General features: G+C 49.9%; 1 protein-coding gene across 8 annotated transcripts in view; it reads left to right on the forward strand.

The window, feature by feature from the left end:
* Window positions 1–24,258, forward strand: part of arhgef1b (Rho guanine nucleotide exchange factor (GEF) 1b) — a 48,621-nt gene extending 24,363 nt beyond the window's left edge. For 5 of the 8 annotated variants that reach the window (XM_061237383.1, XM_061237394.1, XM_061237420.1 and 2 more), the window contains 25 exons: window positions 29–58; window positions 1,227–1,326; window positions 1,491–1,590; window positions 2,633–2,668; window positions 4,279–4,488; window positions 4,921–5,062; window positions 7,420–7,431; window positions 8,631–8,792; window positions 10,182–10,378; window positions 10,865–11,011; window positions 11,486–11,568; window positions 11,798–11,923; window positions 12,410–12,524; window positions 12,800–12,900; window positions 13,575–13,649; window positions 13,909–13,984; window positions 14,884–15,051; window positions 15,247–15,334; window positions 15,500–15,616; window positions 16,970–17,028; window positions 17,742–17,885; window positions 18,284–18,403; window positions 18,633–18,811; window positions 19,553–19,652; window positions 19,881–24,258. In XM_061237383.1, the coding sequence (XP_061093367.1) occupies window positions 29–58; window positions 1,227–1,326; window positions 1,491–1,590; window positions 2,633–2,668; window positions 4,279–4,488; window positions 4,921–5,062; window positions 7,420–7,431; window positions 8,631–8,792; window positions 10,182–10,378; window positions 10,865–11,011; window positions 11,486–11,568; window positions 11,798–11,923; window positions 12,410–12,524; window positions 12,800–12,900; window positions 13,575–13,649; window positions 13,909–13,984; window positions 14,884–15,051; window positions 15,247–15,334; window positions 15,500–15,616; window positions 16,970–17,028; window positions 17,742–17,885; window positions 18,284–18,403; window positions 18,633–18,811; window positions 19,553–19,627 (2,662 nt within the window). In that variant the 3' untranslated portion in view covers window positions 19,628–19,652; window positions 19,881–24,258. The remainder of the gene's footprint in view (window positions 1–28; window positions 59–1,226; window positions 1,327–1,490; window positions 1,591–2,632; window positions 2,669–4,278; window positions 4,489–4,920; window positions 5,063–7,419; window positions 7,432–8,630; window positions 8,793–10,181; window positions 10,379–10,864; window positions 11,012–11,485; window positions 11,569–11,797; window positions 11,924–12,409; window positions 12,525–12,799; window positions 12,901–13,574; window positions 13,650–13,908; window positions 13,985–14,883; window positions 15,052–15,246; window positions 15,335–15,499; window positions 15,617–16,969; window positions 17,029–17,741; window positions 17,886–18,283; window positions 18,404–18,632; window positions 18,812–19,552; window positions 19,653–19,880) is intronic. The other 3 variants (XM_061237404.1, XM_061237438.1, XM_061237410.1) reach the window with 3 other exon arrangements.
* The last annotated feature ends 757 nt before the right edge of the window (window positions 24,259–25,015 follow it).

Raw genomic sequence — 25,015 nt, forward strand, 5'->3', positions numbered from 1 at the left:
TCTCCGTCTGTCTCTCTCTCTCTTTCAGCCCCATAATCAGCACTGATGAGGAGAAATTGTGAGTTGCTCTCGTCTCGTTCTTTAAAACTGCACTGTTTCAAATGCATGCAATCTGTACGTTTCTCTTGGAGACCAGGGCGTGTCCATGCCAACAGGTCACATCTGTCATTAATCAGGCATTTACAGTTTTCACATGTCTGTTCTGTGCTGGCTATGAGGAGAGCAAAAAAAAAATCAGTGAATTCACAAAGTATTTTCAGAGTCGTTTAGTGTGACCTCAGGACCTTAGGAGCTTATGATATGCAGTAGCATGGCTGGCCATTGTTCCGCCGTGCTCTGTAAATGAATGCACAAATGCTTTCACGCCGCTGTATGCCTGCGCTTTAGTGGCGTGTGGAGTGGTGCAGCCTGGGAGTGTACGCCTGCATTCTGTCAGTGAACGTACGCCGTGCAGAGGGCTGGGAGTTTTGAGTGTTTGTGACCAGGCTGAACCGTTTCTCCTTGTCTCTGTGTCCGCCCATTTTCCCCGCTCTCCCGAACCACTCCCGCTCTCATTTGCATAAGCCCCACCCCATTCGCCCTTCCCCGTTCCCCCGCCCTCTAGCTCCGCCCCTCTCCACATCAGCATCCGACACCTTATTGACTTCACTGCACTCTGTGCTTCACCCACGCGTTTGAATTGGATTTAATTGCTCGATCAATGGGCGGCATGGATTAAATACGGATAAGACCTTGTTCTACAGTGAAGTGGCGTTTTATTTAGGCGCGCGGTTATGAATATAAACACTTCTGTGGGGTTTTTAAGGTGGAAAATATATTAGAGAACGAGAGAACATAGACAATCTGCAGCCCCCCTACCCACAAAATGTCCTCCCTCATTTTGTTCTCTTCTATCCCCGCATCAAGACCATTGTGTTTTTAACTTAAATGCAGAGCCAACATTTAATGTACTTATGTCTTTGTATGCCTGTGTGTGTGTGTCTCTCTGTGTTTGCGTGTCTGTCTGTGTATGCGTGTGTCTGTATGTCTCTCGGTCTCTCTGTGTGTGTCTGTGCGTGTGCGCGTGTGTCTGTGTGTGTTTGTCTATGTGTGCGTGTGCGTGTGTGTGTGTGTCCCTGTCTGTCTCTGTGTGTGTCCTTGTCTGTGTGTGTGTCTCTGTCTGTGTGTGTGTCTCTGTGTCCGTGTGTGTGTGTGTGTGTGTGTGTCTCTGTCTGTGTGCGTCTCAGCTCCTCCATCTTTGGAGCAGTGGTCTCCTACATGAAGCATCTCGGAGTGAAGACGAAGGCCACGGACAGTAAGAAGTCCCGGGGCTTCTTCAGGAAGAAGGTCAGTGCGAGGCAGGGTGCCACTGCGGTGTACTGGACAGCTGTTTCTCACTGTGACGGTCGTGACTTGTTTCCGGACCACTTCCTCTGCGGGTGTTTTCGTTTCGCCGTATGCGAGCGCATCCCGGCGCGTGGCAGCTCGGTGACGCAGTGACTCTGTTTCAGATTCCAGGGATGAAGAAATGTGAAGATCCCGCCAAGTCTAAGCCGAGAGGCGGTTTTCCCAGCATCCTCAGCGAGACGGCGCGCTGGATTGGGGGAGGCAGTACGTACCCCGTTACCGCTCCCCTTGTGTATGCCTCGGAATGTTCCACTAGTACACATCTTGGATATACTGACCAGACTATCCCTCTCCGCTTACTGTAATGGGTAGCAGCATTTATATGAATTGTGAATTATTAATTTTGTGCATTAATATTCACTCTGCTAGACTGCACAGTAACACATATGTAAAAATTATAATTCTGAAATTATTGTATTGTACAACCAAATTATACTGCGCTCAGACTTCATAAATGATAAATTCAGAAAAAAGACAAAGGCTTCACACACCGAAAGATGCCTTAAATACACTTTAGTGCTGACTTCCTGAATGAGGCAGACACAGATATCCCAGTATTAGAGTTTTAACGCTGAAACGTTCTGTGTTCAGTCCTCGGTTAATGAGTCCCCGCTAATGCCAGCTTCAGGCATCTTTTGGTTTGTGAAGCCATCGGTCCCTTTTTCATTGATTCTTCAATTATGCATTAAAAACCAAAGGAAATGGTTGTTATTTTTTATTCTGTTGAGATTAAAACATTAAAAAAATTATATAAAAATAAAAAAAACGTGTCTCACACTGCCAACTTCAGGAGGATATCTTGCCTATGTAAAGCAGCATTACATTTGAGCCAATCAGCAGAGGTCTATTTGAGCTGCCAATCAGGGTTGTGCATTACAGAACAGACACGATGTGCTAGCTACGCATTATATCAGGATGAATATAATAGGAGTTTCTATTATTTTCCTGTTTGCTAATTTGGAAATGGCAAATATAGTGTCGGTAGAAAATGTGATTGCACAGACTCTGGAAGTGTTCAGAGGACAACATGCAAACTGGAGAAAGACCAGGGTTGTTTAGCTGTGCACCGATCTGACCTCACTATGATGGGGGACCAGAGCTTTCTTGACCGCTCTTTCTAATGGTGGAGTCCTGTTAAAAACAAGCTCCAGGATGATCTTTTTATCTTTATTATTTTACCTGTGAGACTGATTGCGTCAGGGAGAAGGAAAGCGCACAACGTCTTGTCATGTGTTTCTTCTTTCAGATGTTGAAATCAAAACGGCTAAATTGGAGAACGAAGGTATCACAAGCCTGTCCCCCACTTTACCCCCCTGTATATCCAAAATGGTCTCTTCCATCCAGTACCCGGTCCTAAACAAAGCAGTGCATGCTGGCATGTACCAAATCAAACAGGGAGGGGTTTGTGGCAGAAGGTTGGGTCTGCAGAGTTGATTCAGTAGTGGATTAGTCGCAGTGTTTTTTTTATTTATTTTTTATTTTTTTATTTGCACTCGTTTTGCTTGTGTCTAGATTGGGGTTTGGCATGACTCTCCCATTGTTACATGTGTTCCAACCAAGATAAAAAGACATTGACCAAAGAACAGGAAAATGTGGTGGATGTTGTTAAACACAACAATCAGCAAATGTCTGCTCTGCTCCTCTGCAGGACACCAGCCGCTAAAGTACACACACACACACACACACACACACGCACATGCACACATACACACTCACATACACACACACACAAACATACTCACACACGTACACACACACACACACACACACACACACAAACATACTCACACACAAACTCTCACACACGTACGCACACACAAACATACTCACACATACTCATACACTCACGCACGCACGCACACGCACACACACACACACACACACACACACACACACACACACACACTCTCTCACACACAAACATACTCACACACGTACACACACACACACACACACAAACATACTCACACACAAACTCTCACACATGTCATACACTCACGCACGCACGCACACACACGCACACACATACACACACACACACACACACACACACACACACACAAACACAAACTCTCACACACACATGCTCTCACACACATACACACACATACTCACACACATACTCATACACACGCGCACACGCACAGCACTATGGCTGAATCTGTAGCTCTCTCAGAACAGTAAAATGCATTGAATGGTAAATGGTTGGCATTTATATAGCGCCTTTATCCAAAGCGCTGTACAATTGATGCTTCTCCATTCACCCATTCATACACACACTCTCACACCGACAGCGATTGGCTGCCATGCAAGGCACCGACCAGCTCGTCAGGAGCATTTGGGGGTTAGGTGTCTTGCTCAGGGACACTTCGACACAGCCCGGGCGGGGGATCGAACCGGCAACCCTCCGACTGCCAGACGACTGCTCTTACTGCCTGAGCCATGTCGCCCCCGACCTGTAGGCCAGGTTTATTGGACAGAATGCAGAAAGCAGCGATTTATTTACTGAGCTTCTGTCAGTGTCTGTTTTGTCTTTGTTGAAGGATTTGGTAGCGCTAAACTACCCTCACCTCAAATAAAACTAACTTTCTCTCTCACAGAGGATATGTGATCGCCCTCCCAACCCCACCCTAACTCTCGGTTTGACTCTGACTCATCTGCCTGGTTTGGGCCCTTAGTGTAACACTCTCGTCTACCCATCACTAACTCTGTGGTGAAGTGTGTGTGTGTGTGTGTGTGCTGGCGTGGACACTCAAATGACATACGCAGGTGCCTACATTAAAGCATCTTCCCCCCCTCTCTCTTTCCTCCTTTGGACGCGTTTCTTCCTGTCCTTCTGCCCTCGCTTCCTCCCTCCCCACCCTTCCTCCCCTCTTCCTCCTCCTCTTCCAGGTGACAGAGAGAAGGCGACCCAGGAGAGAAAGGGTTCCAGTGGCCCCGTCCCCTCCGCCCGCGGTGGGGCCCCTGAGCCCTGCCCGGCTTCCTTCCCCTACAGGAAGCCCACGCTGGCCTCTGGGAGCCTCCAGGGGTCAGAGGGCAGCGAGGGGTCAGGGGTCAGCATCAGCGTGACCTCCAGCCCGGACTCCCCCCACAGCGAGATGGGTGCGTGAGCATTTCGGGAGGTGGGAGGGGGGGAAACGGGTGGATTGAGGCAGGAGAGCAGATGAATGAAATGTTTTTCATCAAGACGTTATGACAGTGACCTAGACTGTGAGAACGTTGAGTCATGCCAAGAAGGTGAAGGAGACACACAGGAGACAGACCTGGCTCAACTACATATTTGATTTGCATTAAAATACTTTTCTGTGCTCGACTGATTTTGCCTGATGCAATTGAGCCAACCAGGACGGCCAGAAGGTGGGTTGGCACCTTTTGAGAGTGTTTCATGGGTTCCAATGCACCAGACAAGCTCCGTAGAGTACGGAAAAGTATTTCAATCCAAAACAGCTGCGTATTTGACGCAGGTCTGACGATACCTGCCGTTTGAGTGATGATTGTGCTTTAACGCGTGTGGTCCGTGCCACCCTCCCCCAGGCCTGACCAGCAGCCGCTCGGACCCCCAGTCCGTGTCGGAGTCCGGGGACGTGTCGCCCGCGGGGGTCAGCGGGAACCTGTCCGTCTGGGAGCCCCTGGTCGCCAGCGACGCCCCGGCGGAGGAGGGCCAGGAGAAGGACAGGTGAGGCGCTAACGTCCTGGCGTTAGCGGCTAGCGCGCGCTCTCCCGCCTCCCCCAGCCTGTCGCTGCTGAGCCTCGGGGTTTCTGACCCGCTGAAGACCCGCGCGCCGTTACCGGGGCGACGCGCGGGGACTCGCGGCGCAGCTGTGTGCTAACGCTAGCGCCGCTGCTGCCACTGCTGCTGCAGAGAAAAAGCAGCGCACTTTGGAGACGCTCCCTTACCGGGAACCTGGGCCCTGTCCTCGCTGCCAGCCCGATCTACACCTCCCTCCAACTCACCACCTACCCAGCCCTCCTCCTCCTCCTCCTCTTCCTTGTCCACCTTTCTCTGTCCCGTGTGGTCTGTCTCTACTGCTAAACGCCTCTCTTGCATAATTCTATCTCATGTATCCATGAAATAATATTTAAAAAGTCATATAATGGCTATATCTATGTCAGTACACAATATTAGAATGGACATTTGCTTGCGTAGTGCGCACACGTGGTATAAATGCGTAGTAGGCCACTGTGAGAGAAGTATGCCGTAATGATACATAAGTGGTCGAGTGCAGTGAGCAGGCTGTTTCTCATCAGTGGCCCACGCCAGTGCGTTAGCTTCATTCCCACACACAGACCCTGCAGTAAACTGTGCGTTAGCTTCATTCCCACACACAGACCCTGCAGTAAACTGTGCGTTAGCTTCATTCCCACACACAGACCCTGCAGTAAACAGTGCGTTAGCTTCATTCCCACACACAGACCCTGCAGTAAACTGTGCGTTAGCTTCATTCCCACACACAGACCCTGCAGTAAACAGTGTGTTAGCTTCATTCCCACACACAGACCCTGCAGTAAACAGTGCGTTAGCTTCATTCCCACACACAGACCCTGCAGTAAACAGTGCGTTAGCTTCATTCCCACACACAGCCCTGCAGTAAACAGTGCGTTAGCTTCATTCCCACACACAGCCCTGCAGTAAACAGTGCGTTAGCTTCATTCCCACACACAGCCCTGCAGTAAACAGTGCATTAGCTTCATTCCCGCACACAGACCCTGCAGTAAACAGTGCGTTAGCTTCATTCCTACACACACAGACCCTGCAGTAAACAGTGCGTTAGCTTCATTCCCACACACAGACCCTGCAGTAAACAGTGCGTTAGCTTCATTCCCACACACACAGACCCTGCAGTAAACAGTGCGTTAGCTTCATTCCCACACACAGACCATGCTGTGAACAGGTCTTCTTAGAGTAATATCCTGTATGTCGCTGCTAGCTGAAGCCACTGTGTGTTGTCCATTCAGCCGATGCCCTGCCATGCTTTGCCTTGTTGCACACAAGGTGGGTTCAGACACGCCTGTCTGATGTTTGAATGTGATTGCGGTCTTTTAACCTGTGTACTAGCAAACAACCTTCACACCGAAGGGGGAGCAGAGGGCAGGGCTCAACACTAACATTTATTCCCAGTTGAAAAATGTAGGAGAACCAATGCATCCAAATTAGCACTTTTGCTCCTAAATAATTTGTCTGCTTGGCCACACATCAATTTTCAGCAAAAGCTCCTAAAACCGGAACACTGTAGAGCTCTGGTTGGCAAGAGGATTATTGCCTGCCAGATTCTTCATTATCAACCGAATGGCTAGTTTTCGTGACCATGTGTTCACACTTTACCCAATTAGCAGCCTATTGATTTGTCAATTTCCTCCCCGGAAAATATGCATTGCTATTTCTTAGAATGCAGCTTAAATGGGTACATAATCCCTCAAAACGGGAGAAGTGTAATTAAGACAAATGAAGAGCTTAAACTATGGGATAGCAGTTGCATTTTGAACATGAAAAGAGTTTGAAAACCACTGTTTGTCGCAGTATGTATGTGTTGTAAAGCCGGCCGTGTTGTTCTCCTCTTTCTGTTGAGGAGGTGTTGCAGTTCTCTTGCCGCTCTGTCTCCCTGTTCAGCTCCAGTAGGGGGAGTTTACGCTAGCTGTGCTGTTTTAGCGTTGCGAGGTTGCGGTGTTTCTGCGTGCGTGGTTACACGCGACCGTTCTCCGTGTGCTTGCTACGCGCTCTGAGCTTAGCATCGCGAGGTAGCGGCGTTTCGCCGTGCGCGGTTCCACGCGGCCGTTCTCCGTGTGCTTGCTATGCGCTCTGTGCTTAGCGTGGCGAGGTAGCGGCGTTTCGCTGTGCGCGGTTCCACGCGACCGTTCTCCGTGTGCTTGCTACGCGCTCCGTGCTTAGCGTGGCGAGGTAGCGGCGTTTCGCTGTGCGCGGTTCCACGCGGCCGTCGTCCGTGTGCGTTTAAGCGGCGGCTGAAGGCCGTCGCTCTGTTCGTAGCGCGGTGAGGCCGCGGTGTTTAACTGCTGTCGTGTGGTGTGTTTTCACAGACGCAAGCCCAGGTGGGTCTCTGCTGCAGGGAAAATGGACGCCCTTCTCTCCCTGACTAACAACACCCAGCACACACATCACATTAACACTCACTGTAGTTTATTGAGAAGGGTACAGCCATACATGTTATTAGGAGGAAAGCCCTCACGTTATTAAAACCAGCCCCACGGGGGGGGTGTGCCTCATACATTGCTCCAGAGCTCTTGTGTGGAAGCCAGACCGTGCTGTTGGCTGACGTAAATTAGGTGACATCTGATAAGTGACGTTTGAGAGCCATGTTTTACTTGACCGTGTGTCGTTCTGAAAGCATATTTCATTGTGAATGATGCACACAGCGGTAATGACACATTAATGCGGCCGTTATGCATGCTTCATGGGGGCTTGTGTGCATACTTTGTCACAGAATGTGACCTAACAGCCCTACACACAACGTGTTTAAGTTATCCATTTTCTTTGGCCAGGTCGAACACTTTTTAAAGGTTTACAAGTACTTAATATAGCTTTTTTTCCAGGTACTCACACCAGCACACTCACAAGCACATACACACGCACGCAGGCACACACACACACACACATGCACATTCACACACACTCACACACTGCATGGTTAAGTATCTTTGTGCCCGTTTTCAATGCCGCCATTTTAAGGAGGAGAAAAAGGCTTCTGTTACTGTGTTTATTTTATATAGGATTGAAAGGCTATTGAGCTGCTGTAGTCCACTCTAATGTAAATAGTGCTGCATACATCAGTGTTTATAGTGCTCAACTGCTCTAGCGTTTTACTTAGGTACTGAGCTGAGGATGGCCATGCAATTCATTATGTTAAGTGTTTTCATGCAGTAATTTAAGTGTTCAAAGTTAAAATGCATGTTTGTTCCACTCCTCTAACATATCCCTTTAATATTCTCTTCCTCATATCTCTTTTCTGGACTTATTTGTTCTTTTCTATATTTCCTCTTTTAATTTCTCTGTATTTTGTGCCTTCTCACACCACATCTGTCCTCTTTCACAATCTCTGCCTTCTGTGTACTTCTCTTCACCTCCTCTCCCCGTCACCTCCTCTCTCCTCCTCTCCCCTCCTCCTCCTCTTTCCTCCTTTCCCCTTCACCTCCTCTCCTCCTATCCTTCTGTCTCTCCACTCTTTCTGCTCACCTCCCATTCTTGCTCCTGTATCCTGTCCTCCTCCTCCCTCCTGGCCCCTCCTCCCCAGGCTGCGTCTGGGCCGCAGTGAGAGTCTGTGTGCAGAGAGGCATCGCTCTCTGCGTGGGAACGGAGCGCGAGGGAAACAGTCCCGCTCCCGCAGCGACGTGGACCTGCAGGCGGCCGCCACCGCTGTGCACGCCCCCTCCCCCCTGCCCCAGCACCGCCTCCTGTAAGAGCCCCGCCCCGCCCCCCTGCCCCAGCACCGCCTCCTGTAAGAGCCCCGCCCCGCCCCCCTGCCCCAGCACCGCCTCCTGTAAGAGCCCCGCCCCCTCCCCCCTGCCCCAGCACCGCCTCCTGTAAGAGCCCCGCCCCTCCCCCCTGCCCCAGCACCGCCTCCTGTAAGAGCCCCGCCCCGCCCCCCTGCCCCAGCACTGCCTCCTGTAAGAGCCCCGCCCCCTCCCCACAGCCCCGCCTCCTGTAAGAGCCCCGCCCCTCCCCCCTGCCCCAGCACCGCCTCCTGTAAGAGCCCCGCCCCCCTGCCCCAGCACCGCCTCCTGTAAGAGCCCCGCCCCTCCCCCCTGCCCCAGCACCGCCTCCTGTAAGAGCCCCGCCCCGCCCCCCTGCCCCAGCACCGCCTCCTGTAAGAGCCCCGCCCCCTCCCCACAGCCCCAGCCCCGCCTCCTGTAAGAGCCCCGCCCCCCTGCCCCAGCACCGCCTCCTGTAAGAGCCCCGCCCCCTCCCCACAGCCCCAGCCCCGCCTCCTGTAAGAGCCCCGCCCCCCTGCCCCAGCACCGCCTCCTGTAAGAGCCCCGCCCCCTCCCCACAGCCCCGCCTCATGTAAGAGCCCCGCCCCCCTGCCCCAGCACCGCCTCCTGTAAGAGCCCCGCCCCTGCCCCAGCACTGCCTCCTGTAAGAGCCCCGCCCCCTCCCCACAGCCCCGCCTCCTGTAAGAGCCCCGCCCCTCCCCCCTGCCCCAGCACCGCCTCCTGTAAGAGCCCCGCCCCCTCCCCACAGCCCCAGCCCCGCCTCCTGTAAGAGCCCCCTCTTCAAACTCAAACTCATTGATCACCCTTCATGTCCTGTATGTATAAGAGTAGACTGTGTGGCTTTGAGAATAGCACTGATCAGAATGCTGGATAAAGGCACAGAGTTCCTCCAGAGCTCAGGGATGTGTGGGTGGGAGCTGGGGCTGTGTTTCTGGGGTATGTTCTGGACGGACAGAAACACTGGACATAAACATGTAGGAATGTCAGCTTTCATGCTCTGTTTGATAAAATTCAGAACTATGCTTGTAACCTGAAGGTTGCGGGTTCGATTCTCAGGTATGTCACTGCTGTTACTACAAATTTACACTACCGTTCAAAAGTTTGGGGTCACCTTGTCTCTTTCTGATTTAATATTTTCTCTGTTCGTGATCAAACAATTCATATATGGTCAAAGCACAGACTCCGAGCCTTTATTAAACGGCATTTGGTCTCTCTCTCTCTCTCTGCCTCCCTCCCTCTCCCACCACTCTCTCTCTCCCTCTCTCTCTCTCCCTCTCCCCCCTCTCTCCCCTGCTCTGTCTCTCTCTCTCTCCCCCCCTCTCTCCTCCCTCCCCCCCTCCTCTCTCCCTCAGTGGTGACAGCGGGGCGTCGCCCTCAGAGGGCTCCCTCCCGTGCCCCGCCTCTTCAGGCCCGCCCACGCCGCAGGAGGAGCTGGAGCCGCGCCTCCTGGAGCTGGAGCAGGACCCGCCCAAGTGGAGGGAGCAGGTGCCCAGCGACGCCCTCGCCAGCCTCAGCAAGAAGGAGACCAAGAGGCAGGAGGTCATCAACGGTGAGACAGAGAAAGGCAGGGAGGGGGGGAGGGAGAGGGAGGGAGGGAGGGAGGGAGGGAGGGGAGTAGAGAGGGGGGACTGGGAGGGGGGGAGAGAGGGGACTGGGAGGGGGGCAGGGAGGGGTGTAGAGAGGGGGGACTGGGAGGAGGGACTGGGAGGGGGTAGAGAGGGGGATAGAGAGGGGGATAGAGAGGGGGGTAGAGAGGGGGGGTAGGGAGGGGGATAGAGAGGGGGGTAGAGAGGGGGGACTGGGAGGGGGGGCAGAGAGAGGGGGTACTACATTGTTAGCAATGCATGTGGCTTATAGCGTGAGTTGTAGTCACAGACATGAAAAGGTCAGGCTGGTTGCTGGGAGGACAGTAAGAATTGGAGAAAGAGTGAAAGAGTGAGGGAAAATAATGCAGAGAGAGTCATGAGTACACCGCTGAGATGAAGCGCGGAGAGTCAGAGAAAGATGACGGACTGGCCGCCTCTCCCCGTCTCAGAGCTGTTTGTGACGGAGCACGCTCACGTGCGCATGCTGAGCGTTCTGCAGACGGTGTTCTCCCGGCCGCTGGAGCAGGAGAACATCATGACCGTCACCGAGCTGGACGCCATCTTCCCCAGCCTGGATGAGATCATCGACATGCACTGTGAGTGCGCCATCCACAGCCAGAGTGTGTGTGTGTGTGTGTATGTGTGTGTGAGAGAGAGAGAGAGTGTGTGAGTGTGAGTGTGAGTGTGAGTGTGAGTGTGAGTGTGTGTGTGTGTGTGTGTGTGAGTGTGAGTGTGAGTGTGAGTGTGAGTGTGAGTGTGAGTGTGAGTGTGAGTGTGAGAGTGTGTGAGTGTGTGAGAGAGAGAGTGTGTGTGTGTGAGTGCGCCGGCCACAGCCAGATACTGTGTGTGTGTGTGTGTGTGTGTGTGTGTGTGTGGTGTGTGAGAGTGAGAGTGAGAGTGTGAGTGTGAGTGCGCCTTCCACAGCCAGATACTGTGTGTGTGTGTGTGTGTGTGCGTGAGAGAGAGAGAGAGAGTGTGTGTGTGTGTGTGAGAGAGAGAGTGTGTGTGTGTGTGTGTGTGTGTGTGTGTGTGTGTGTGTGTGTGTGTGACACTGTTGTGTGTGTTCTCAGATGCCTTCTATGAGAACCTGAAGAAGCTGCGTCAGGAGAGCAACTTCATCGTCAAATCTGTGGGAGCCACACTTCTGCACATGGTGAGTACAGTACACCTGTAATGCACCAGGATGAGCCCATCAATGGGAAATGAGTGTGTGTGTGTGTTGGGGGGGAGGGGGCCGTGTGTGTCTATGTGTATGTGGGGGGGGGAAGGGCACTCAGAAAAATGTGTACCAGTGATGATACTGTTCTCTCCCTTTCTCCCTCTCCCCCTCTCTCTCTCCCTCTCTCCCTCTCTCTCTCCCTCTCTCCCTCTCCGGGCCTCAGTTTAACGGTGCAGAGGGGGATTGGTTCCAGAAACTCACCTCTCGCTTCTGCAGTCACCAATCATATGCCCTGGACCAGATCAAAGCCAAACAGAAGAAAGACCCGCGATTCAACACCTTCATACAGGTATACACCCTCACCTGCTGTACACACACCTTCATACAGGTATACACCAGTCTACACACACCTTCATACAGGTATACACCACTCTACACACACCTACTCACCTAGAATGCACACAACTAAATTACAATTCTTGTATATTTTCCCTAACCTTCAAATGAGCTGGCTCAATAAATGGTACATTTATTAAATAAATATATAAACAGTATACAGTACGGTAACGTTAATACTGGAGAGAGAGCTTAGATGGTGAGTGGGTGAAGACTACAACCTGCCAGTGAGATTTGAGGGTAGACGCACACACACACACACACACACACACACACACCAGTCATTTCCTTTACTTTAGAACTCACCCATACTGGAAGCAGTGCTGTATACACCGGAGGCTCCTGTTCGGCTTGCACACAGCGTCCCACAGATGATTGAAGTTGATGTTATAGCAGGTGCTCCTGTAATGGACCAGCGTTTGACCTTTGACCCCTGCAGGAGGCAGAGAGTAAGCCGCAGTGTAGGAGGCTGCAGCTGAAGGACATCATCCCCATCGAGATGCAGAGGCTCACCAAGTACCCCCTACTGCTGGAGAACATCGCCAAGAGCACAGGTGTGTGCGTGTGTGTGTGTGTGTGTGTGTGTGTGGTGTGCGTGTGCGTGTGCGTGTGTGTGTGTGTGTGTGTGTGTGTGTGTGTGTGTGTGTGTGTGTGTGTGTGTGTGTGTGTGTGTACCCCCTACTGCTGGAGAACATCGCCAAGACCCCAGGTGTGTGTGTGTGTGTATGTGTATACCCCCTACTGCTAGAGAACATCGCCAAGAGCACAGGTGTGTCTGTGTGTGTGTGTGCATGTGCCGGACATGTCCTCACCGTGATGTTCTCTCCAGAGGACAACTCTGAGCGCAAGAGCATCCAGGAGGCTGCAGAATGCTGCCGCAAAATCCTCAACCACGTCAACGAGGAAGTGAAGGAGATGGAGAACCTTCTGGTGAGAGGGGATTGGGTCAGCAGGGGAACGCCACTGACGTCAGTGTGGTGCAAAATGTACACCTTTATCCTGGGTCAGGTTAGCTCTGGGCCACTGTGCATGTATGCATGGTATCTATTACGTGCCATATCTGATAGTATTGTGTGTTTATGTGCTTGAACAACATTGTTGACAGTAAGAGTTAAAAAAAAATGCATGCAACCACACATGACGTGCGTTTTAAAATTGGATTAGTATCTTAGACCTTGAAAGGGCTGTTCTTTGAAAAGCGCCAAGATTTTATAAATCAGGTTTTTCAATACTTGTAGCTTGTATGGCCAGTACCCAGCTCAGCACTTGAGCCTCAGAGCCAGCTGTAGGGCTTTGGTGGCACTAAAGAAGGTGTTCCCACTGTGCTCCAACATAAATCACTCCCACTTCACTTGAGTTGTGTCCCCAAACCATTGTATAGAGTGCCTGTAGCCTAGAGCAGCCAGCTCTGCCTAGGGTTATAATACTGGGTTGACGTTGTCATTTAAAAAATGTTTTTTAATGAATTTCCAATTTTACAAAAATGCAATTACGCATGCAGTGAAATGTGAAATAATTGTAAGCTAAATAGTTTAGCTCAGGATTGTGTGAGAGCACAGCTGAGCTCTAACTGTGCTGTGCTGTGCTGTGCTGTGTCCCTACAGATCCTGAGAGACTACCAGCGCAGGCTGGACACGTCCGGCCTTAAGCCCAGCAACGACCTGTACGCGGAGTACAAGGTGAGCCCAGGAATGAGAGCGCTTCAGAGACCAGCTCTGCTCTACAGTAGTCATGTCTGAGATGTACTGCCAGCTTCAGCGAGCTGATGATTTGTCCAATCTTTTCTTATTTCCTCTTTCTCTCTCTCTCTCGGCCTGTCTCGCACTCATACACTCTGTATCTGGTTCTCTCTCTCACACACACACACACACACACACACGCTCGCTGTGTCTCATTGTTAATCTCTCCCTCCCTCTCTGTCTCTGTTGTGTTTTGCAGAATCTTGACCTGACTCAGCGGCGGATGGTCTACGAGGGGCCCCTCATGTGGAGGGTCACTAAGGAGAAAGCTTTGGGTATCACTGTCCCTCTCACTACAATCTCCCTGTCTGTGTCACTGTCTCAACAGCCCAGTCAACAATGGGATGAAATTGCCTTGCAAGATAACAGCTGCTGTCAGACAGACAATTTGCAGATAACAAGTGATGGCTACATGTGTACACCTCTCTCTTTCGCTCTCTCGCTCTCTTTCTCCCTCTCTCACTCTCTTGCTCTCTTGCTCTGTCTCTGTCTCTCACTCACACTGTCTCTCTCTATCTCTCTGCCCTCTCTCCCCCTCTTGGTCCTCTCTCGCTCTCTTTTCCTCTCCCTGTGTGCCTTTTGCACTCCCCCCCCCCCCCCCCAAAACACTCCCCCCTCTCTCTTTTTTTCTGTCTTGCACTCTCTCTCTTTCTCTCCTTCTTGTGTATTGCAGTGCGGACAGATGTGTGTGGTGAAGGTGATTGTATGTTGACTGTAGACTGTGTGCTAATGCTGTGCGCTAATGGTGACTATGTTGACTGCAGACGGTGTGCTAACGGTGACTATGTTGACTGTAGACAGTGTGCTAACAGTGACTATGTTGACTGCAGAAAGGTGTGCTAACGCTGTGTGCTAACGGTGACTATGTCGACTGTAGACAGTGTGCTAACAGTGACTATGTTGACTGCAGACGGTGTGCTAACGGTGACTATGTTGACTGCAGAAAGGTGTGCTAACGCTGTGTGCTAACGGTGACTATGTTGACTGCAGACGTGCAGTGTGTGCTAACAGTGACTATGTTGACTGCAGAAAGGTGTGCTAACGCTGTGTGCTAACGGTGACTATGTTGACTACAGACGTGCAGTGTGTGCTAACAGTGACTATGTTGACTGCAGACGGTATGCTAACGCTGTGTGCTAACGGTGTGTGCTAACGGTGCCTATGTTGACTGCAGACGTGCAGTGTGTGCTCCTGGGGGACCTGCTGGTGCTGCTTCAGAGGCAGGATGACAGGATGGTGCTGAAGTGTCAGAGTAAGAGCAGCGCCGGGGTGCAGGAGGGCAAACAGATGCTCAGCCCCGTCATCAAGCTGGACTCCGTCTTCCTGAGAGAGGTGGCCACAGGTGAGCCTGCCCACAGCACCCTGTCAGCTCCATAACCACCCTTACTGTGTCACACTTAACCCTGTCAGCTCCATAACCACCCTTACCGTATCACACAGCACCCTGTCAGCTCTATAACCACTCTTACTGTATCACACAGCACCCTGTCAGCTCCATTACCACCCACACTTAACCCTGTCTCCCTGCTCCTCCCAGACCGCAAGGCCTTCTATGTGATCTTCACCTGGGACAGCGGGGCTCAGATCTACGAGCTGGTGGCGCACTCTGTGGTGGAGAGGAAAAAGTGAGTGTGCGCAGGAGAGGGAGAGAAAGAGAGGGATTGGGGCGATGTTGGGGATGGTTTTAGGGTGCTCTCTTACCCCTGTGTGCCGAGGAGAGAGGGAGGGGGATTTGGGGTGTTGTGGGGAAGGTTTTTGGAGTACTCTCTGACCAGGCCCTGTGTCCCCAGCTGGACGGAGCTAATAAAGACTGAGATGGACGATCTGAAACAGAGCAGGAGCTCCACCATAGAGCGGCAAAGGACCAGCAGCCTGGCAGGAGGAGGACTAATGTACAGCCCCACTGCGTGAGTTACACTGTCCCAGTGTTAATACTGTACAGCCCCACTGCATGAGTTACACTGTCCCAGTGTTAATACTGTACAGCCCCACTGCGTGAGTTACACTGTCCCAGTGTTAATACTGTACAGCCCTACTGCGTGAGTTACACTGTCCCAGTGTTAATACTGTACAGCCCCACTGCGTGAGTTACACTGTCCCAGTGTTAATACTGTACAGCCCCACTGCGTGAGTTACACTGTCCCAGTGTTAATACTGTACAGCCCCACTGCGTGAGTTACACTGTCCCAGTGTTAATACTGTACAGCCCCACTGCGTGGGTTACACTGTCCCAGTGTTAATACTGTACAGCCCCACTGCATGAGTTACACTGTCCCAGTGTTAATACTGTACAGCCCCACTGCGTGTTACACTGTCCCAGTGTTAATACTGTACAGCCCCACTGCGTGAGTTACACTGTCCCAGTGTTAATACTGTACAGCCCCACTGCGTGTTACACTGTCCCAGTGTTAATACTGTACAGCCCCACTGCGTGAGTTACACTGTCCCAGTGTTAATACTGTACAGCGTGAGTTACACTGTCCCAGTGTTAATACTGTACAGTGTGAGTTACACTGTCCCAGTGTTAATACTGTACAGCGTGAGTTACACTGTCCCAGTGTTAATACTGTACAGTGTGAGTTACACTGTCCCAGTGTTAATACTGTACAGCGTGAGTTACACTGTCCCAGTGTTAATACTGTACAGCCCCACTGCGTGAGTTACACTGAGTTTAGTGACTGAGTTTAATATAAAAATGTGTTAGGCCATTTAAAGCTGTATATACAAGTTGTAAAACTTTAAAATCAAGTCTAAAAGAAACTGGAAGCCAGTGCAAAGCAGCAAGGATGTAAACCGATGAGTCCCTTAGAAACTCATTAAATCATACTGCACTTGCTGCTCCTAAATGCGTGCTGTTTAGATTGTGTTTGAAAGGTAATCTGCCTGGGAAGGTGCTCACTTTCAGTGGCATTGAGGCTGTTTGATGTTGTTTTATTGATGGTACATTACACCCTACTGTGCAATAGGACCTTGATAGAACCTGTGGCATGGATAAGTGTGAGGCATATGCACACATGCACACATACACACTCAAATGCACACATATACACATACACACTCAAATGCACACACACACACACACTGTCTCAGTGTTATTACGCATGCACACACCTCACATGCACATTACACATGCACGCACACATACACACGCACAGACACACACGCACATACACACGCACAGACACACGCACAGACACGCACATACGCACAGACACACGCACACACATCTCACACACATAAACCCTGTTTTTGTGCTTCAGTCTGCAGCCTCCGTTAAGCCCCACAGAGAATGGAGGACTGGCTCTGAAGAGCAGCTCTGGTGAGTCATGCCTCTGTGCTGTCCCTGCTCTTCCCTGTCAGCTCTGGGGTCTTCCCAGTGCTCGCATCTGAACGGCCCTCATGCTGAGGCATGACTGCCCACCCTGTGCCTGACAGCCACTACAGCTGGGCCACCAAACTCCACTCCTGGAGGGCCACGCTGTCTGCAGGTTTAACTCCAGTTCTGGAGGACTGTAGTCTCTGCAGGTTTAACTCCAGTCCTGGAGGGTCACAGTGTCTGCAGGTTTAACTCCAGTCCTGGAGGGCCACAGTGTCTGCAGGTTTAACTCCAGTCCTGGAGGCCACAGTGTCTGCAGGTTTAACTCCAGTCCTGGAGGGCCACGGTGTTTGCAGGTTGACCTCCAGTCTTGGAAGACTGTAGTGTCTGCAAGTTTAGCTCTAGTCCTGGAGGGCTACAGTGTCTGCAGGTTTAACTCTAGTCCTGGAGGGCCGCAGTGTTTGCAGGTTTAACTCTAGTCTTGGAGTTAAATCCATTTACATTTTGCTACAGGCCACCGGGGGCACCTATACCCCAGTTTGGCAACCCTGCTTTTAGTTTGGAGAAAGTTTAGAATGTGAAACAACTGAGATTACTGCAATCAATTCAAATTAAGTCAAGTCACTGTTAATTTATATGTAATTACCTGTACAGTAAATGAGTTATGATTGATTAGTTTCTCTCTAAATGTCTTTTGTTGGTCATGAAACCCATAGATCAAGATAAGGACAGCCTGTCTGAAGACAAGGGTGGAGACTCCAGCCTTTCGCTGATGGATTATCTGTCGACCAATGGCTTCGATTTGATCGCCCACAATAACTCTCCGCAGGAGAAGATGGCCAATGACGCACTGGAAGAAGGTTTGGGCTGTCGGATTTTCATTGGCTGCTGAGTAAACAGTCACTTATGCATGTATTTGTTTCTCTAAAAAGGCTTTTCCACTGCTTTTTAGTGGTCCAGTGTAGTGTAAGAGAGTGGTGTTTTGGGGGACATTTTGTTTGGCAGAGAATTAGCTTTTCTTAATTTTTTACGTTTTTTTAATCTTGATCTTAAAGTTAGTAGTTATTTCATAATTTCTCTTGGAATCATGTGCTTCAGCTCTAGCTTGAGACTTAGCCATAGCTGAGGTGCATTCGGGGACAGATATAATACGGTTTATTCATATAACTGGGAATTGCTGCGCGTTTACTAAAGAGACTTAATCAAAAGTCTCTCTGTCTTTCTCCGCCAACTCTATCCCCGTGTCTCTTTCACACAGTCACGTCCCTGAAGAGGATATTTGTGGCCGACCAATCGGAGAACTCGCTGCCCGAGGGCGAAAACGGTGGGGTGGCTTCTGATAGGCTGCATCAGGAGACGGAGAGCGGCCAGTCAGCAGGTGAGACGCGTGGCGATATCAGGGGCTTACAGCTGTAGATCACATCCTGCCCACGCTACAAAGAGCATCAGAAACGCTAAAAGCTGGCTAAAAGCTGACTCGCACCTCGGCGCTGTATTTAGGAAGTGTCCGCGCGTGTTGCGTGTGCATTAGAGTGGAGCTACACGGTGATACGCCGCAGTGGTCACGCTGCTGGAGGCCTCTAAATGCGCCTCTCTGCTCTCCTCAGAAGAAGGATCTGATCTGCTGCTAACGACGGATGGGGCGCAGGCAGGAGGAGGAGGAGGAGGAGGAGATGATAGAGAGACAAAGGAGGGAGAAGATGGAGGGATGGTGCTGTCGCCAGAGAGGGTGGAGGAGGTGCAGAGGCGCCTCCAAAGCCTGGAGCAACGGCTGAAACTGCTGCAGGTGAGAGAGGGGTGACAGACAGAGAGAGAGAGAGTGAGAGAGGGGTGAGAGAGAGAGAGAGAGAGAGAGAGAGAGAGAAGGGTGACAGGGACAGAGAGAGAAGGGAAGAGGGGGAGAGAGGAGAGAGAAGGGAAGAGGGGAAAGAGGGAAAGAGAAAGGGAAATGGGTGACAGAGGGGTGAGAGATGGAGAGAAGGAGAAGGGAAGAAGAAGAAGAAGAAGAAGAGGAGGGAGAGATTTAAAAACACTTTTATTAAGACATTTTCCAGAAACAGAAATTATAAAACAAAACCAGCCAACAACAAAAAAGAAACAAGAGAGTAAAAAAGTATGTGAGAGGCTAATGGGGATGAGAGATAAACCGACAGAAGGAGAGAGAAGGAGAAATGTAGAGAAATAGAGAGAGAGACGGGGTGTGGGGCAGAGGGGATGAGCGATAAAGAGAGAGAGAGAGAGAGAGAAAGGGGGGAGGACAGAGAGATGGATACAGTGAATAAGAGGGAGAGAGGGGCTTCACAAAAGCGGTTATTGCTCCGGCAATATTGCTGGACAAATTGGAATAAAATTGGCCAGTGAATTGGTTGGCGGGAGCAGTTACTGCAGGCTGGGCCTATATGGTCTGAGCGCTGTGGGGGAGTGGGGGAGGGGGAAATGGGGGTGTGTGGAGACGGGTGGAGGGAGAGAGGGAGAGGGGCCGTGGCAGGAAGCCTCCTGACCTCGGCGTGGATCCCGTTCCTCTCAGGTGCTGGAGGAAGAGCACCACCGGTTGCAGGGACTCCTGTCCAAGATGGCCGTCTCAGGGCCCGGCCTCCAGTGAAGCCTGCTCACCTGCTGGACTCCAGGTCAGACACCGTTACACACAGCACAACACTGAGATGCTGCTCCTGCATTAAAATAATACACAATAATGAATGTAAAAACTCCATTTACATTCAAATAATACAAATATTAATTACATAATAATAATCAGTATTATAATAATCCTGTCTATGATAATCGTCTTCATCATAAATGCTCTTGTGTTGTATTCAGCTGGCTGATATCCTTTTCTCTGCCCCCTTCCTCCTCAGATCACTGTAGTTGCTGGACTTGAGGAGTGACTTTGTGGGATGGGGGTGGGGATTGATTAGTGCTGCCTGGAGTTTCCCGTTTGCCCTCTTTGTGCTCAAGTGCCATCTCTGCCCCTTCGCTGAAGATTGACAGCGATCGCAGCCAACCACGAGCTCCAGCACAGGGCTCCGCTCCAGTGCAGTAGCTCTGTGACTTACGAGGAGGAGTGTGAGCGTGAGCGCATGCACGCGCGTGTCTGTGTCCGTCTGTCCAGTGTCTGTGTGTGTGAAGGACAGAGAGACAGGTTCCACAGCCGGGAGCAATATTCCGCTGTGAGTTACTATAGACTGCTGCGTTAGTAACATGCATACACACACACAAATACACACTCACTCATTCTCTGTCTCACACACACAGACACACACATGCACACACACACACGCACAAACACACTCACACACACACACACCCCAGAGTCTGCTGAGAGAATGTTGTGCTGCCAGTAAAGTGATTGAGGCTGACAATTAGCCTGTTCCCCTCATGACAGTATTAAGGACAATGAGACCTGAAGTCGCTCTTGCTCGTATACAGCTAGCTGATGTCTGCAGTCATAGCCAAACTAGATTTCAGCTTTGCCTATATTTATTGCTATAAATAATTGTAATATATCTGTTTGATGATGACCTGTATTCGGCCTTCCATCATTAAAACTAGTAGTATGTGTGTATATGTGTTCTATACAGTACAGTTGTTTTCTTAAAGATAAAAGAGATCTTTGAAACAGTCATCATGGAGTTACTTTGCCATTTCCTGCTGTATCTAATTAGAAACCATGGCCAAACGGAGGCGTGAAATATATATATAAGGGTTTATGTTTAGGTATTTTAACGTGTTGATTTTGCATGGCCTGTTGATTGCGATTGTGCACAGGGGTGTGTGTTGTGTGCCACTGTTTGAGTAGGGTACAGGTAGGGGATGTAGGTTTGAGAGAAAGACCAGGACACAGGGGCGAGTTGGTGAAAGGGGAGGGGAAGAGGGAGATGGAGGGAGAGAGGAGAAAGATGGAGATGGAGGGAGAGAGGAGAAAGATGGAGATGGAGAAAGGGAGATGGAGGGAGAGAGGAGATGATGGAGATGGAGGGAGAGAAGAGAAGATGGAGATGGAGGGAGAGAGAAGCGCTGTTTATTCAGCTGAGATGACGTGTAGATGACAGTAAGTGGAAGGAAGTGTACAGGTGTGGAGGTGTGTTTTACATACTGTACTGTAAGATACCATTGCCAATCACACAGCATACCAGCACTGACAACGCTAATGACATTCAAACATATGCGCTTACACACACACACACACACACACACACACACACACACACACACACACACACACACACACACACACACACACACACACACACACACACACACACACACACACACACACACACACACACACACACACTTACCGGCACTGAATAGGCTCATGACATTCAGACCCATGCGCTTAGACACACACATACACACACACACACACACACACACACACACACACACACACTTACCGGCACTGAATAGGCTAATGACATTCAAACATATGTGCTTACACACACAAACACACACACACACACACACACACACACACAGTCAGACAGACCTCACACACAAACTCTTCCACACTTTTACCAGCATACACACACATACACGCATGCAGACACTCATGCACACGCAGACACACAGACGCACACGTCTGTATCTTTGTACAGTAACATGGTCACACAGGCCGTTTAAAAGCATGTTGAAGCCAGACCTCTTCATTGCAACTTCACTTCACACCAGAGTCCTGATAAACAGGAGAAATATGATTACACAGTGGAGAGGGAGGGGGGAGCTAGCCTATTACGCTGTCAAATACACTTTTAGCTGGAATATAAATATCTTTTGTAATAATAGCAAAATTTGTATTCATAATATCTATTTGCCGCATATAAACCCGGTTACAAATTGTGTTTATTGCATTTATTTTTTAGTGTTTTATTTCATTCCAATGTAGAAATTTCATACAGGACCAAAGACACAAAGATGTACCAGTAGTATTATTATTATTTTTTCATATATATATATATATATATATATATATATATATATATATAATTTATTGTTTTAATATAATGAAGCGTATGTCTGTGACTCTGCTGAACCAGGAAGCAGTGCTGTGGTGTAGCAGTAGCAGTAGCAGGGGCTTGGCTGCTGCGTGTAGACCGGCCGTCCTGCCCCAGACTCCAGAGCTGTAGGTCCCCTCACACTGTGACCTAGCGGGGTGCTCTTCACTCAGTTTCTGCGCCTAATGAGCCGGGGCCGCGTTCCATGTTTTCAGCATGGGCGTCAGGCAGTCCCAGGGTCAGCTCTAATGCACGTTTTTATATCCGCAGTAGTCTCTGGGGAGGACTGTCTCTTTCAGCAGACGCGTAGTGAAAGTCTGCCGTCTCCCAGGTGTACGGCGTTGTAACCCATACGTGGCAGCGCGGCTGTGCAACCTCTCAAGCTCCCCCCTGTGGCCGGACTGTGTACTGCAGTGCAGCCTGTCCTGTAGCTATTTTGGATAGTGTCATTGGTGTGCCAATATACATGTGTGTCAGTCACCGTAGTGCAACAGACTGAAGTTGCAGTGTTCATGAATAGTGAGTCTGAATTGACGTTATCCTGTAAGACAGTGATTGCGTATGATTAGACATTATCCTGTGAGACAGTGATTGCATATGAGTTGACGTTATCCCCATCACTACCACTGACATCCACAGCTTTAAGACATGAAGGATTGACAGCTGAGCTCTGGAGTCTGGAAAGGGAATGGAGGCTGTGGTTTTGGGTTATTATTGCTAGTACTGTAATTAATATCGCTGCAGTTGTTATGAATTATGCATTCTCATAACCGTAGAAACCGCTAACCCTGCTGTGCAGCTATGCAGTTGACATTGCTATTGTTATTTAATGAGCTGTAGGTAGCGTCTGTTACTGAGATGTATTTCGCTGAACTTTTGTGCTGCCTTTTCTCTGCCTGCTCTTCTTCTGTGGTATCTGTCCTCCCCCGGTCCTCCTGCTCCACCGCTTCAGCCAGCCAGCCTGAACAGATGCATGGGAAGGGCGGGGCCAAATGCAACCAAATGAAGTGTCAAATCTTTTTTTATTTTTTGTCAGGGTTGTCGATCTGTCTTTCTGTCTGTCTTATCTGTCTGTGCATCTTGCCTGTCTGTCTGGAACTCGCTCACTTAGTGTCGCCCCCCTCCTCCTCTGTCCTCTCCGCAACGAAAAGGAAAGATCCCGCCTCCTTTCTCTGTTCTGTTTCTTCCATATCGCACAATTTTGCTGTATGTTCCCGTTTTGTACTTTTATTTATTTATTATTTTTTGGCTTTAACGGGTGGGATTGGCTATTTGAACAAAACAAAAAGTAAGCATGTACTATGCATCTGCAGGTCAGAGAGTGAGACCCGCCTCACTTCCCCACACCCAGCGGTCTGAGCCTCTTCTGTCCTCATATAAGGTGTGTGTGTGCGTGTGCGTGTGTGTGTGCGTGTGCGCGCGCACGTATTCATTCATGTGCAAGTGTGTGTGTGAGTGCATGCATCCCTACATGTGCGTGTGTGTACATGTTTGTCTCCTGCTTCTTCTCTCTCCCTGCTCAGTGCACCTCCAGTGTGAGTGTGTGAGTGTGTGAGTGTGTGAGTGTGTGAGTGTGCGAGTGTGTGAGTGTGCGAGTGTGTGAGTGTGCGAGTGTGCGAGTGTGCGAGTGTGCGAGTGTGCGAGTGTGCGAGTGTGCGAATCCTGCAGTGGATCAGACTGCTGGGGACCAGGGCTAGATAGCGCAGTCTCTCCTCTCTCGCTCCATATGTATGCTATATACAGATACACAGTGATATGTATGTTTAAATATATTTATATAGAAGGGTGCCTTGTCTAATGATCAACCGTGATTCTTGACAAAGGGCTTTCTGGTGAACAACATTTTCTTCTGCTGTTGTGAACAATTTGAGTTAAACGTCTAGGCTGTTTTGCATGGATCGAGGCCACGCCATTTAAAAATGGATGGCATGGGAATAGAGTCATTTGTAACAGCTATACACTAGTACTTGTGAACTTGTTTGCATCTCCAACTCTGGCCACCAAGTTACATTGTCACCAGACGGTGTTTTGTACAGAACAAGCTTCGATCACTGCTTGGGGCTCCCAGCATGTGTCTATCTATCTATATGAATATACAAGAACTATACTGTGTATTTGGGCTTTCATTTTATTGTGCAAGAAGGTTTTTTTATTATTATTATTATTATTATGTATACTTAAGAGCTGAGGTACGTTTTTTAATTATTATTTTCTTTTTTAATAAATTGGAAAACGTTCAACATCTTCTTGTCGATGTGTCTTACATTACATTTCATAAGGGGTAAAGAGTGAAGAAATGATGCAATGTCACTTTGAAATGGGGGGGGGGGGGGTTGTTGGTATTGTCGGGGTTGCTGCTGAGATTGAGAGTCTCCATGAACTTGAACAGGATGAACTTCCATATGCTCTTGATCACGACTGACTAACACAAGCCAAAGGATCAAATTACGGAGAGAAGTGCCAACTGACCATTGTGCTGCAAGGAGAAATGAGACGAACAGCCTCTGCCATCTCCACGTGGTTTCTCCCATCCTGACAAACATTACATTTCTTACAATCTCATCCGCTTAACGAGGTATGAAAACACCAGCGGCTGTTCAGGAAGCTGTCTGTGTGCCGTAGTCATTTAACTATAAATGGCACTTCCTGGCGTCCATCTTACTGATCACTTAGGAAGGTCAGTTAACATTAGCTGGACCTTAAATAAATCAGTGGTGTCCCGGTGGAAGTGAGACCCTTAAGAAAATTAATGTGGAAGGAGAAAAGGTCAGAGAGCTGGCAGCGTTGTGTTAGAGCAGGGGTGTCAAACTCCAGTCCTGGAGGGCCACAGTGTCTGAAACACACCAAAAACCAGCAGACACTGCGGCTCTTCAGGACTGGAGTTTGACACCCCTGTGTTAGAGGATCAGGGGTGAAGAGGGAGTTTCACTTCTGTAAAGTAGCGGCTGAGAGAAACGTGTGGGGGAGGGAGGGGGATGTGGTGATGATGCTCCATCAAG

Source organism: Conger conger, chromosome 1 (assembly GCF_963514075.1).
Source record: "Conger conger chromosome 1, fConCon1.1, whole genome shotgun sequence".
Taxonomy (NCBI): Eukaryota; Metazoa; Chordata; class Actinopteri; order Anguilliformes; family Congridae; genus Conger; species Conger conger.